This window comes from Lepus europaeus, chromosome 1, assembly GCF_033115175.1.
Source record: "Lepus europaeus isolate LE1 chromosome 1, mLepTim1.pri, whole genome shotgun sequence".
In the NCBI taxonomy this organism is placed as follows: Eukaryota; Metazoa; Chordata; class Mammalia; order Lagomorpha; family Leporidae; genus Lepus; species Lepus europaeus.
The window spans coordinates 175,377,364-175,389,786 of NC_084827.1; the positions used below are offsets into that span (position 1 = coordinate 175,377,364).

The 12,423-nt window shown below is 47.0% G+C and overlaps 1 protein-coding gene across 4 annotated transcripts in view; it reads left to right on the forward strand.

Annotated features, from left to right (window-relative positions):
* LOC133760749 (nuclear autoantigen Sp-100-like) overlaps positions 1-12,423 on the forward strand; it is a 103,839-nt gene that overhangs the window by 60,411 nt on the left and 31,005 nt on the right. For all 4 annotated transcript variants that reach the window (XM_062193340.1, XM_062193345.1, XM_062193355.1 and 1 more), the window contains 2 exons: positions 271-354; positions 3,203-3,319. In XM_062193340.1, coding sequence (XP_062049324.1) covers positions 271-354; positions 3,203-3,319 — 201 coding nt within the window. The remainder of the gene's footprint in view (positions 1-270; positions 355-3,202; positions 3,320-12,423) is intronic.

Sequence of the window (12,423 nt, forward strand, 5' to 3'; positions counted from 1 at the left end):
GAAATAAAAAAATTAAAATTAAAATAAAAAGAAACAGTGACAAAAGGGAGTGCCTGCTGTGGCCAAGCTGGCCTCGGTCCCAGCCTTGGGGGCGGTTCCTGGAACAACCTTGACCCAGAGGCCAGGTGAAGCCAGAGGACGGCCTGGGGGTGGCACTAGCCCCGCCCCCCGGCACCTTCCCTGCTGCACACCTTCCTTTGAAGAGTTCCCTGCGTGGCGGTGGCCGAGAGCCAGGCCAGGCTTCCTAAGGAATTGTGTGTCTTTCTGCAGGGCCCGGGAGCGGAGCCTCTTCCACGCTGAGCAGTGGGGAGGAGTCCCAGGAAGCCGCCAGCTCAGCCCTCCCAAGTGGGTCAGGTAAAGAAGATTAAGATGCCAAGCCCTGGCCACAGATGTCAGAACTCTGGATTCAAAGCCACTGTTTGCAGATGCGTTTTATTCTGAGCACCTTGACTATCATGCATCCCGTTACTCCCGGAAACCCCTTTTCGACACTTTAAAAAACGGAAGGAGGCAGGGAATTATTATGAATTCACGTTCACTGGGATGAGTCCTGTTGGCTAAAAGTGATGACGTTTCTGCTGTGGACAAAATAAATAGCAAAATGATGGTGTCTTGTTTAATACCCACTGTCACACCTACCGCTGATAGTTAGATTTCTGTTGTGATACGTTGGTTGACAACCAACAAATCTCATAAGACGACTGGTCTGGCTATGAAATTATACACAGAAATAAAAGCTTCAGAGCAACCACTCTCCAACTTTAGTTTTTGTTAGATACCCACCCCCGTATCACTTGATCACATAGTGTTACTTAGTGAACTATGACAAATCAGAGCTGCTTCTGTCATTACAAAACCCGGAAGACTTAGGCTTCCTCATTTTGGGATGAGGACATAAATGTACAAATATACGAGGGTCAAAGAAACTAAAGGAACAGCAGGGACCAACAGCCCAGGTGTCTCATAGCAGGTGATTCTCATTTCTACCAGGCAAGAGGATAAGAGCCGTGTTAGATGATGATAATCCCAAGACGGGGGACAAGGAACCCAGGACATTGACTGGGAAGTGGATCAGTGCCCAATGCAAGAAAGAAACACAGCACACACACACACACACGAATGTACATACACAAGTAGGAGGGGGGGAGTTACAAAGAGAACTAGAGGGTACAAGTGGAACCAGCTCCTTGGTGTGCCAAGTACGTAGAAGGATAGATTCAGAAAGAGGATGAACAGAGAAATAAGGGACAGCAGATTAAAATCATCTTTGATGAAAAGAGGAGAATGTAACACAGGCAACAAGAAAAATCAGGGAGACAGAAGCTCCCAGAATCAGAGATAGAGACAGGGAAACGGGCAGAAAAGGGAGGCGGAGAGGGAGGCGTGGCCAGACAGGAGGAGAGGGCCATTCTGTTGGATTCCAGGTGTAGGCCCTGGGGCAGATGCATTTTTTTTTTCTCAGCTCTGTTGAGCTCTGAACATAGGTCAGGCTGGTGGCTGTGGAGTGTGTCCCCTGCCACCCACTGGAGTCTGTCACTTCCTTACTTCTCGTCATGTCCAGAGCCCTTCAGAGCCTTACCCAGATTATCTGCAAAGAGCAGGAGAGAGGAGAGATGCGCACAGACCCTGGCTGCTTTCTGCAGGTTTGGGGAAGCCAGAATGGAAAAAAGAGCTGAGCTCCGCGATGCAGGGAGGGGACGCTGTGCTGACAGCGTGCAGAGAACGGAAAACCTGGCTGTGGTCGCCTCTGGAGAAGATACCTGAGCACATTTCAAGTTTTCCCAAGGGGACGTGAAATCCCAGGCTGGGGAGTTTGTGTGGAAAGAGGAATGCTTTTCAAGTTGTACCAGAAATGTGGAGATAAAATCTAAGCCTGGTTGACAGCTTGCAAGGTAGAAAGTTTTCAGGGAACTAGAAAAGATGATAGAACTGGCAAGGTGACCAGTGCCGAAAGAGCAGGGATTTGGTGATGATAAAATTAGTGATGTTGTGAGATGAAGCCAAATACAGACAATGAAAATATGGATGAAGATGAAACTGTAAAAACAGGGGCAGGCATTTGGCACAGCAGTTAAGATGCCATTTGGGATACCCAGGCCCGGTATCAACGTGCCTGCGTTTGAGTCCCAGCTCCACTTCCAACTCCAGCTTCCTACTAATGTGCACCCTGAGAGACAGCAGTGGTGACCCAAGTACTTCAGTCCCATGTGGGATTTGGGATTTCAGGCTCCTGGCTGCAGTCTAGCCCAGCTGCTGCCGACATGGGCCTTTGGAGGGTGAACCTGCAGGTGGAAGGTCTCTCTGTCTGGGTCTCTCTGACTTTCAAGTAAAAGTAAACTTAAAAAGAAATTATTAAGATAAAGATAAGCTTGAGGGAAACAGAGCTACCGCCAAAGAGAAAACAGAAAGGGAAAGAGCAGTAGGAGGAGAACTGCCTCACTGATAAAACCAGAGCCAGAGACAAACAGAAAACTCAGCAAAATGAGACGTAGGGGAAGATGAACAGAGAGATGCAGACAGTGACTGGTGATGAGAGCTATGGAGAGAGAGTCAGAGAACAGTGGTGGGGGAGGGAGCAGTGCCAAAGGGAGAGGGAGGGGAGGTGGAGAAATTGTGGGATTGAGATGAGCTGAGACCAAAGCAACTCTGTGCTGACAACAGCAATGAGTTCTCAGAGTCAGGTGTGCCTGTGAGTCCTAGCAGCTCCTGTGATTCTCCCCAATGAGAAGGGGCCTCCCCCTGGCACTCAGCCAGGGACAATCCCTACCCTCCACCTAACAGCTCCCACACACCTTCCTCCAGCCAGGCTTCTTCTGTGCACTTTGAGACTCACTGGAGCGAGAGGAGACCCCTGTCCACGGTCCCCAGGGCCTTCGCCTTCTGCACTTGGATGTCTCCAGACCTTCAGCTCCAATCCCAACACTTCCAAAACTGGACACATCACCTTTTCCCCTAAAGCCAGGCTCTGCTTCTCCAGGGTTCTCTCTCTCTCCAAAATGCACTATTAATTGACCTTTTCTTTCAAGTTGAAATTCTCTGGGTTATTCTTGATTGGGGGAGACAGAAACATGGGCAACACAAAGGGGACAGGGGTTCCCTCTTGATGAAGCAGTGGGGAGGGGAGAGGCCCTAAGGTTGGGGGAAAGGGGATCACTGTTGAGGGGAAGGGTCACAAATGAGACTTCTTTACAAATCATTTTAGGAGCAGAACCACAAGGACCCAGAAATAAAGAGTGTTCCTGTGTCATGTGTTTCCCCAGTGGTGACCCAGGAGGCCAAGAAGCACGGACCAAAAGTAACCAAGCATCAGGCAAGATGGGTAAGGGAAGGTTGCCCGAGGGCATTGGGATAGAAGGACTCAGCAGGTGCCACAGCCCCTGCACCAGCCTGGGGCAGGTGGTCAGGGCTCAACAAGTGCATCAGGCAGCCCCTGGCTCACCAGCAGGCCCAAGCTGTAGGATGTGGGGACTCTGAGGTCATTCCATAGATCTCCAACTCTTGTTAAAGTTTTCTAACTTCTTTTAGTCTGACTGTAACATTTCCAGAGATTTGTCTTCTAGCTCAGGTATTCTTTCTTCTGCCTCACCAACTCTGTTGTTAAGGCTTTCCGTTACATTTCTTATTTGATCTATTGAATTCTTCATTTCTAGTATTTCATTTTGATTTCTCTTTAAGATCTCAATTTCATGGGGAAAATTTTCATTCATCTCACATATGGTTTTCTTTAGTTCACGGATTTGTTTCTGACTGCTTTTGAGTCATCCTATGATTAACTTTTTGAATTCCATTTCCAGCATTTCCTCAATGTCTTCATCTTCACATTCTAATATTGAAATGTTGCCCTTGGGGGGCTCATAATGTCTTCCTTATTCTTTTTTTTTCTTAAATATTTATTTATTTGTTTGAAAGGCAGAGTTACAGTGAAGCAGAGACAGAGAGAGAGGGCTTCCATCCGTTGGTTCACTCCCCAGATGACTGCAACACCCAGAACTATGTCAATCTGGAGCCAGGAGCTTTTTCTGGGTCTCCCACATGGGTGCAGGGGCCTGAGGACTTGGGCCATCTTCTACTGCTTTACCAGGCCAAAGCAGAGAGCTGGATTGGAAGTGGAGCAGCTGGGACTCAAACTGGCACCCATATGGGATGCCAGCACTGCAGGCAGCAGCATTACCCGCTATGCCACAGTGCCAGTCTCTCTTCGTTATTCTTGTTTCTTGAATTTCTGCCTTTATATTTAGGCAATGGTAGGATGATTTTTGATTTTTTTTTATTTATTTATTTTGTCTGATGGATTTTATCTTTGAACTATGTCTCTGTGGCTTAGTGGAACATCTGCACTTTCAGTGAATACCAAGAGGAGTGTGGTGGGTGTGGCCAGGGAGTTCTGGTCAGTGCTCCAGGATGGGGTGAGTATCCAGGATAACTCCCAGGTTGGGTGTGGCAGCTCTCCTCTGGTTAACCGGATGAGAGGAATGGTCACTTCTACTGGTGTGCCCACCCCTTCTCCAAGCTGAGGAACACCAGGTGCTATTCCCCAGTGTGTTCAACACTCATCTGCACCACCACATGAACTGCACATATGACCTGCAGAGTCCTTCCTGTGAGCCCGGCTCCTTCTGCCAAGAGCTGCCCTAGGCAACCCAGGAGCTTCATGGGCAGCAGCCCAGAACCAGCCACATCCAGCCTCACGCAGTCGCAGTGTTTTCTCAGTCTCAGCTCCCAGGGTTCTCAGGGTCAAGGAGTTTCCAGTGGGGCCACCCTGCCCCACTAGCCCCACTAGCCCATCCTGTCTGCAGGGAGACCTTGGTGTTCCCAGGGCCTCTGTCTTGTGTGTTCTAGCCCACTGGATTGAGTCCGGTCCTCCCAATCAGTTCCCAGTGGGGAACACGGGTTTTTCTCTCTGGTAAGATTTCTGGTTCACAGGCAGGCACAATGCCCGCCCGCCGCAGCCCTGCTCCACTTCACAATTGTGCTGGGTGCCTAGGGCAGTCCCACAGGAGGCGCTTCCCTTCTGTGGGGATGGCTCCCCACCCCCACCTGTTTCTGGGTAGGTGCAGCTGGCGCGGTGGAGACCCTCTCCTCAGTTGCTCTTGCGCTGCTGTGGTTGCCCCCGCTGGCTGGGTGGAGGGCGACCCCAATAATTGCTGGGTGCAAGCATATGATCTGGGGTGGCCACTGCCTGCCTGTGTCCAACAACAGTGCCAGCTCTCCCGCTGCTGGCTGCAAGTCCCTGTTAGAGCAGGGGAAGGGGGAGGAAGAGAGATGCTCGCTTCTCCCTGCCCCCCTCTGCCACTGTCCGGAGGGATCCCGGAAAGGTGCCGTTCACTGCGCTCTCCCTCTCACTGTGACAGCAGCGGCATGGGCCTGTGGAGTCTGATCTCACTGGTTTGCCGGGGCAGGTGCTTTCTTCTCCAGAACCAAGCTGCTGGGTCTTTTGCTGCGCGTCTCTTCATGTTGCTTTTTAATTCTGATTTTAAAATAGATGTTTCTTGTAAACATTGGAGGATTAACTTTCTAGAATTTTTCTAGGTATATATAACACATTTTAGAATATTTTTTAAATAAGGCGATTCTATGTATTTTCCCTTTTCCTGCTTTTTAAGTTTAATATATTGTTTCTAGACAATTAAAAAAATTCAGAATTTTTCATTGAACTGTAAGGTCTTATTACATGGATGCCTTACGATGCATTGTTTTCATTTTCAGTGAAATTGAGCATTTCTCATTTATTTATTCATTTTCACCTACTCGAAAGGCAGGGAGAGAGAGAGAAAGAGAGAAAGAGAGATTGAGCTTGATTCTGTAGCCACTAGTTACTTCCCAAATTCCTGCAACAGCCAAGGCTGTGCTGGGCTGAAGCTAGGAACCAGGAAGCTCCATCTTGGTCTCCCACATGGGTGGCATGGACCCAAGTCCTTGGGCCATCATCTTCTGCCTCACAAGAGCATTCGCAAGAAGCTGGATTGGAAGCAGAGCGACTGAGATCTGCACTGGCACTCGGATGTGGCCTGCAGGTGCCCCAAGCCTTGATAACCTTTAATGTTTACATCTATAATACAAGCAGAGTTTTCTTCTTCGTGTACTTGTGAGTGGGAATTTTTTAAGTAGCCCCCTAAGTGGCCCCCATCACCCTGTGCTGGTTTTTCTCTGGCAGCCAAATAGACAACAGAAGAAAAGGAGGCTCAGAGAGAGGGAGATCCACTTACCCAGTCCACTGGAGCCTCTGGTTATAAATGCATGGCATTTTCAGGGAGAACAGAAACTTTTACTTATTTATTCAAATCTTAGTTAATGTGCTTCTCCTAGGAAATTTCTTTGTATAACTCTTCATTTCTTTTTAAGAAAAAGTTTTCTGTTTTCTAATTTGTATGTTACTGTGACTACCTCTTTTTTTCCCCACTATATAAGAGTGAGGGTGAACTTAGCGAGACAACTCTCTCAAAATCTTTATTTAAATAGGAAATCTGTGGACATTGTGTCATCTACTTGGAAACCAGAGCGCCAAAGACCCTCTTCTGATTTCATATAAACTCCTATAAGCATTCATACAAGATCCAGATGTCGTTTAAAATATTATGGGCCAGGCCCCAAAATACTTGAGCCAGTTTCAAAAAAAATTATCAGGTAACATAATCAGAATTACTAGTTTCTTTGGAAAGAGGTTTTGCAGGAAGTGGCACTAGTTTCTAATTTGGGATGGAGTATCACAAGACTCCTTCAAAAACAGCTCCAAGGATGCATTTAACAGAGATAATAAATTGTGGTCATGAATACACAGTTTCCCAGAGTGTAAGGCTTAGCTTCTTATGAGAATTCTCAGGTTAACGCTTGGTCAAGTCATATTCTGTGTATTAATTTTAGAGGCAAGAATTCTCTCCCTCCTTCCACAACTGAGGGTAGAACGGCTTTTCCTCCATTACTTTCTATACTTTCCATTCTGGAAATCTGGTCTGTGGAATTTCATTAGTTACCCTTATAAGAAATGCAGGCCATAGAGTCAGTTTTGGTTTTTTGTTTGTTTGTTTGTTTGTTTGTTTTTACAGGCAGAGTAGACAGTGAGAGAGACAGGGAGAAAGGTCTTCCTTTACCATTGGTTCACCCTCCAATGGCCGCTGTGGCCAGTGCACTGCGGCCGGCGCACTGCGCTGATCCGATGGCAGGAGCCAGGTGCTTCTCCTGGTCTCCCATGTGGGTGCAGGGCCCAAGCACTTGGGCCATCCTCCACTGCCTTCCTGGGCCACAGCAGAGAGCTGGCCTGGAAGAGGGGCAACCGGGACAGAATCCGGCGCCCCAACTGGGACTAGAACCCGGTGTGCCAACGCTGCAAGGTGGAGGATTAGCCTGTTGAGCCACGGCGCTGGCCCATAGAGTCAGTTTTAAAGGCAGAAATAAGAGAAGGATCTGGAAAGAATTTCAACTAAAAACAATGAAGAAGGAGGTGGATAGATCTGTCTGCTATAGCCTCCCGCCCCAGTTGCTTAAGTCTGAGCCAGTTTTAGGTCACTGCTCTTTATTTTCAGATCTCCTTTCTTCCCCTCAGTTCATAATGTGAGTGATTATACCTGGGCGGGGATGCTTATCAAAGCCATTTAAAAGATGTATAGGATCATTATTCCAGGCATCATTAAAATGCTTTCTATATTTTTTTTTCTGTTTCCAAATATGATGCGTTTATTAGAGAGAGAGATGGAGGGAGCATCCTTCCACCCATGGTTGGAATATAGAGTCAGATAAATCTACTCTTTACCAGACCATATTCTTCCCCTCTTTTTTTTTTTTTTTAAAGATTTATTTATTTAGTTTGGAAGTCAGAATTATAGTGGGAGAGGTGGAAAGAAGTGGCCACCAAAGAAAGATATAGTTTCCTCTGAAGCGGGGAGAGAACTTCCACCTTGCTTATGGCCTTGTCCAGCCAATGGATCCAAAAGGCTTCTGTAGCTGAAGCAGCTCATGTCAAGAGCCTTGGGTGATCACTGATGTCATACACAAGAGTGTTATTTGTTAAATAAACAAGAAGAGTCACTGTGCACTAACTTCCCATGCAGGTCCTCTGTCCCCAAAGAGTTGTATGTGAGACTTCATAGTAAAACTTTTTCTCAAGAAGCACTTCCTTTTAGTGTATGAAATGGAGGATATTATTATGTCTCATGAGCTCTAGATAGTCTAAGAGCTCACAAAAGAAGTATCATCCTTGGGTTCTTCTTTAAAGACAATAAAGTTTTTAAAAGGAAAGTGTTGGGGGGAAGGAAGGGAAAAGAGGAAAGTGGGGAAAAAGCGATATCACCTTCAAGAAGCAATAACATAGGACAGCCCTTGTCTAGACTGTTGAGAAACAGTTCTCTTAGTCTTCTTATTCCATTCTTTCTTTTTTTCTTTCTTTCTGTTTCTTTCTCAGACTAAACAGGAGAGGAAGGAGGAAGTTGGGGGGAGGGCAGGTACGGTGGGAAGAATTCCTATGTTCCTAATGTTGTATTTATGAGATACATACAAGTAAAAAAAGAATTATAGTGGGGGAGAGAGAGAGAGAGAGAAATAAAGAGAGATCTTGCATCCACTAGGCCATTATCAGAGAACTGGATGGGCAATGGAGCTGCCATATGGGATGCCAGTGGTGGTTTTACCTGCTATGCCACAACACCAGTCCCAAGAGCCTCATCCCTTAAGGACCTATCCCTAAGAACTTTCCCTTTTTACTGCCCTACTTACCCCCTGCAACACCCCCAACCCTTCCACAGCTCTTCTTTCCTGGTGAGATCACATCTATCCCAAGATGGCTGAATTGTCTTCCTTCAAGGGGCCTGTGTTGGGTGAGGATAGACAAACAGGCTTTAGGACTGCCCCTCGTAACTGGAGTAAGAAATTGAACTTGGTGGAATGGAAGCATGAGACCAATGTGGAGAGACAAGGAGCTTCCCAAAACACACATGTAGAAGACTGCAGCAGAGAGATCACAAATCTGAGATTTTGGTTGACCTCATCGTAGAACTTTGCTGGCTGCAGAGGAAGTCACCAAAGCTCAGCATACAGGACATGGTGGGATAATCCACAGTGACCCCCACCAGCATAAGATAAGGCTGTGAACCAAGAGCCTATAAAGATCTTTCTAGGAACCCATGTTGTGGGCATCTTGACCAGTGAAGGCAGGACTCATAGCTGACTCTCTGACTTCTTCCAAGGCTCCGGTCAAATGTTGACTTGGTGGATGTGTCACCAGCAGTGGCCAGCTTACCTCAATTCCCTTTCATTGATGGAGTAAGGAATTATAGTTCAAGAAGACCAAAGTCAGGACAGTAACGCTAAGTTTATTAAAGTATGTTCCGAGGGAGAAATGGACAGTCAAGAGAGCACGTGGCACCCTTTCTTCATGGCTTGAGGCTTTTATCCCTAGAGTATGAAGGGCATTGACTGACGATGTGACAATCACACTATGATTGGCACTTGTGATTGACATCTGAGAGAGGCCTACCTTTGAGCTCTGTGCATGTGGCTACAGAGTAGACTTTTCTAGTTTGGCTGAGCTGCTGTTTTATCAGGATACTTTAGCTGCGAGTTAAGTTGCAAAGTGGGCAGTCTTGGGTGGGCCCCAGAGGACAGCAGAGTCCCTGGTGCCTCCCTGTGGATAAGGATCCTGTGGCCCCTCCCCAGTCATTTATACCCGATTATTTACCTGACAGAAGTCCTTCCCTGACCTTCTCTATGACATAACATATGTGCACACATGCACACACACACACGCACACACACACCCATGCACCAGTCCTGACCATCTTGTTCTGGCTTGTTTTGTTCCATGCACTTTCTCTGCCATCTTTTGTGTGTATTTCCTCATTGTCTCCCCTCTGGAATGTAAGCGTTGTGCCAGCAAGAGCTTTCTGTTATTCACAGCTGTGTTCTCGGCACCTAGGACAGCGCACCGATGCCCAGCAGGTGCCCATTAAAGGGTTACTGGATGAGTAATTTACACAAATAAATTAATTCTGCCAGTTTGTGAAACTTTAATCCCAATGTGTGATTGTGTAAAACATATACTGAAGGCAAACAAACGAAAATAACCATTCACAGCAAAAGGACACATCAGGAAACGTCAGAAAACGACAAACTAGAAGACTGGGGCTTTTCGCTGTTCTTTGTCATACACAGTGACGTGGTAACATCAGCGGTAGTGACTTGTGTCGTCTGCTAATTCTGCTCCCGTTACGGGACCAAGACTCTTCCAGGCTGCACAGTCTCAGTGGGCAGTGGGCTGGGCTTCTTCCCAGAGGCCTGCACAGAGTGGCCATAGACGAGAGGCCCTGCTTTTCACAGGTGAGCAGGCGGAAGTGGCAGGTGGGAGAGCAGTGGTGGAAACAGGAGTGGACCTCTTCCCAGGAGCCTGGGCCTTGGACCTGAAGGGATCTGTAGCAAGAAAGCTGCTTTCTCCAGCCTCAGGATCTAGCTGCTGTGGCTTGCGTGAGCGTGGCCTGCAACGTGGCTTGCTCTTGGCCTTTCTGTCTGGGAGTTGTTGGCCGCCCCTTGCTTCCTACCCTCAGCAGGCCATGGCCTCCCTGGGATTAGAGGAGAGAGCTGGAAGGACATGGCTCACTTCGAGCCCAAAGGGAGTTTATTCAACACGCATTTTTCTTCCCAAGGCACCCTGCAGCCTTCCTGTCCTCAGGGAACTAGACAGCACCTCAGCTCTACCCTGGGGGACCATTTTAAACAGCAAGATCACCAAGGAAAAGCAAAAGCTGTGTAAAGCATGGCTCTAATGAAGCCGCAAAAGGACACTGGTTTACAGTAACCAACACCTGTCACCTGTCACCTTGCCCAACCTAAGAACGTGTCCTGGTGACTCAGCTTGTCCCTGCTCCGTGCCTGTCCACCAGCGACCAGGAAAGGGCCACGAGTTCACAAAACGTTTAGTAAGCAAATGTGCAAATATGGAGCTGTGAATTATGAGAATGGACTCTGTGCTGATGCATATATGTGCATGAGTGTATATGCAGTCTTTCTGAAGTTAGTATTTTAAATTAGATTTTTGCATTAACCTGGCTAAAACAGTCAGTATCATATAAAGTTATACTACAGAGTAAAAAGTTTTGCTTTCTCCTCATTCCTCCTCTGACCTTCGTAGACTGGAAGCCACTTTTAGTCATTTCTTACATATCTTTCTTTTTTTTAAGATTTCTTTTTTTTTAAGATTTATTTATTTATTGAGGGAAGCGGCAAGATGGCGGAATAGGCAGGAAGCACACTTAGTCCGGGGGGAGAGAAAGTTTAATATAAGTGGAGATACTGCAGGCTCAAGGAAGAGTAGGGGATGAAACAGCATAGGAAACTCTTCCGGAACTAGTGATTCACAGTGGACCTGCGTGGAGAGCGTGGGAGCCCAAGTTCGGGACACCAGCGGCAGACTCAACACACCAGCGCTGGAACGTGAGGTGAGCTGAACCACCATAGCCCGAGATACCAGCAGGCAAGCGGAAAGAGGAGGCTAGAGGGAACGAGGCTTGAAACTCCGTGGGGAAAAGTTCACCAGGCTAACTAGAAGAGAGAGAAAAAAAATTAAAAAAGTGACTGATACGGACACAAGTTTCTCTCTCTCCGCTCACCTCTCAAAGGCGAGCAAGACAGAGCAGGCGCCATTTTGGACATACGTCATAAGCAGGGCGACCTCAGGTCTGCACCAGCCCTGAGCCTAGCAGAAAAACCTGACTCTGGGGGGAGGGGTGAAATAACAGGAGATTAGCATCTAACTTGGCAACCCAGTGGGAGACTGCAGGAGAATTGGAGCCCACACTGAGGGCAGCACAGATCCCCTGTGTGGTCCTTGGGAAAGAGCTTCCAATCTCTGGCTCCTGTGGGTATATCATTCGCCTGCTAACTACCTCCAATTACGTTCAGCTGTGCGGAATTACTTCCCTTTTGAATCAAAAAAAAAAAAAAAAGAAGAAAGAGAGATTTACCACACCTAACCTGGGAGTGTCATCTTTGACGCACCCTCAACCCTGAGGAACCAAACACAGCTCTCAGTCCACACTCATCTCAAGCCTCTAAGGCTCCACTGAAAGCAGACAGTCCACTTAATATAGAGCCATAGTGTAACAAGAAAAAACACCACAGTGAAGAAACCAAATATCTCCAACATGCCAAACAACAAACGCAAAAACCAAGCTAACAAGAACAAGGAAGAAACTATGATGCCCCCAAATGAAAAAGACACCCCAATTCAAGATTATGAGGAAGATGAGATCGAAGAAATGCAAGAAGGGGATCTCAAAAAATTGATAAGAACATTAAGAAGTTCTCAAAAACAAATTCTTGAACTACAGAAATCCTTAATGGACAAGATAGAAAATCTCTCTCGTGAAAGTGAAATATTAAGGAGGAATCAAAATGAAATGAAACAACTAGTGGAACAAGAAATGGTGATAGTGACTAGAA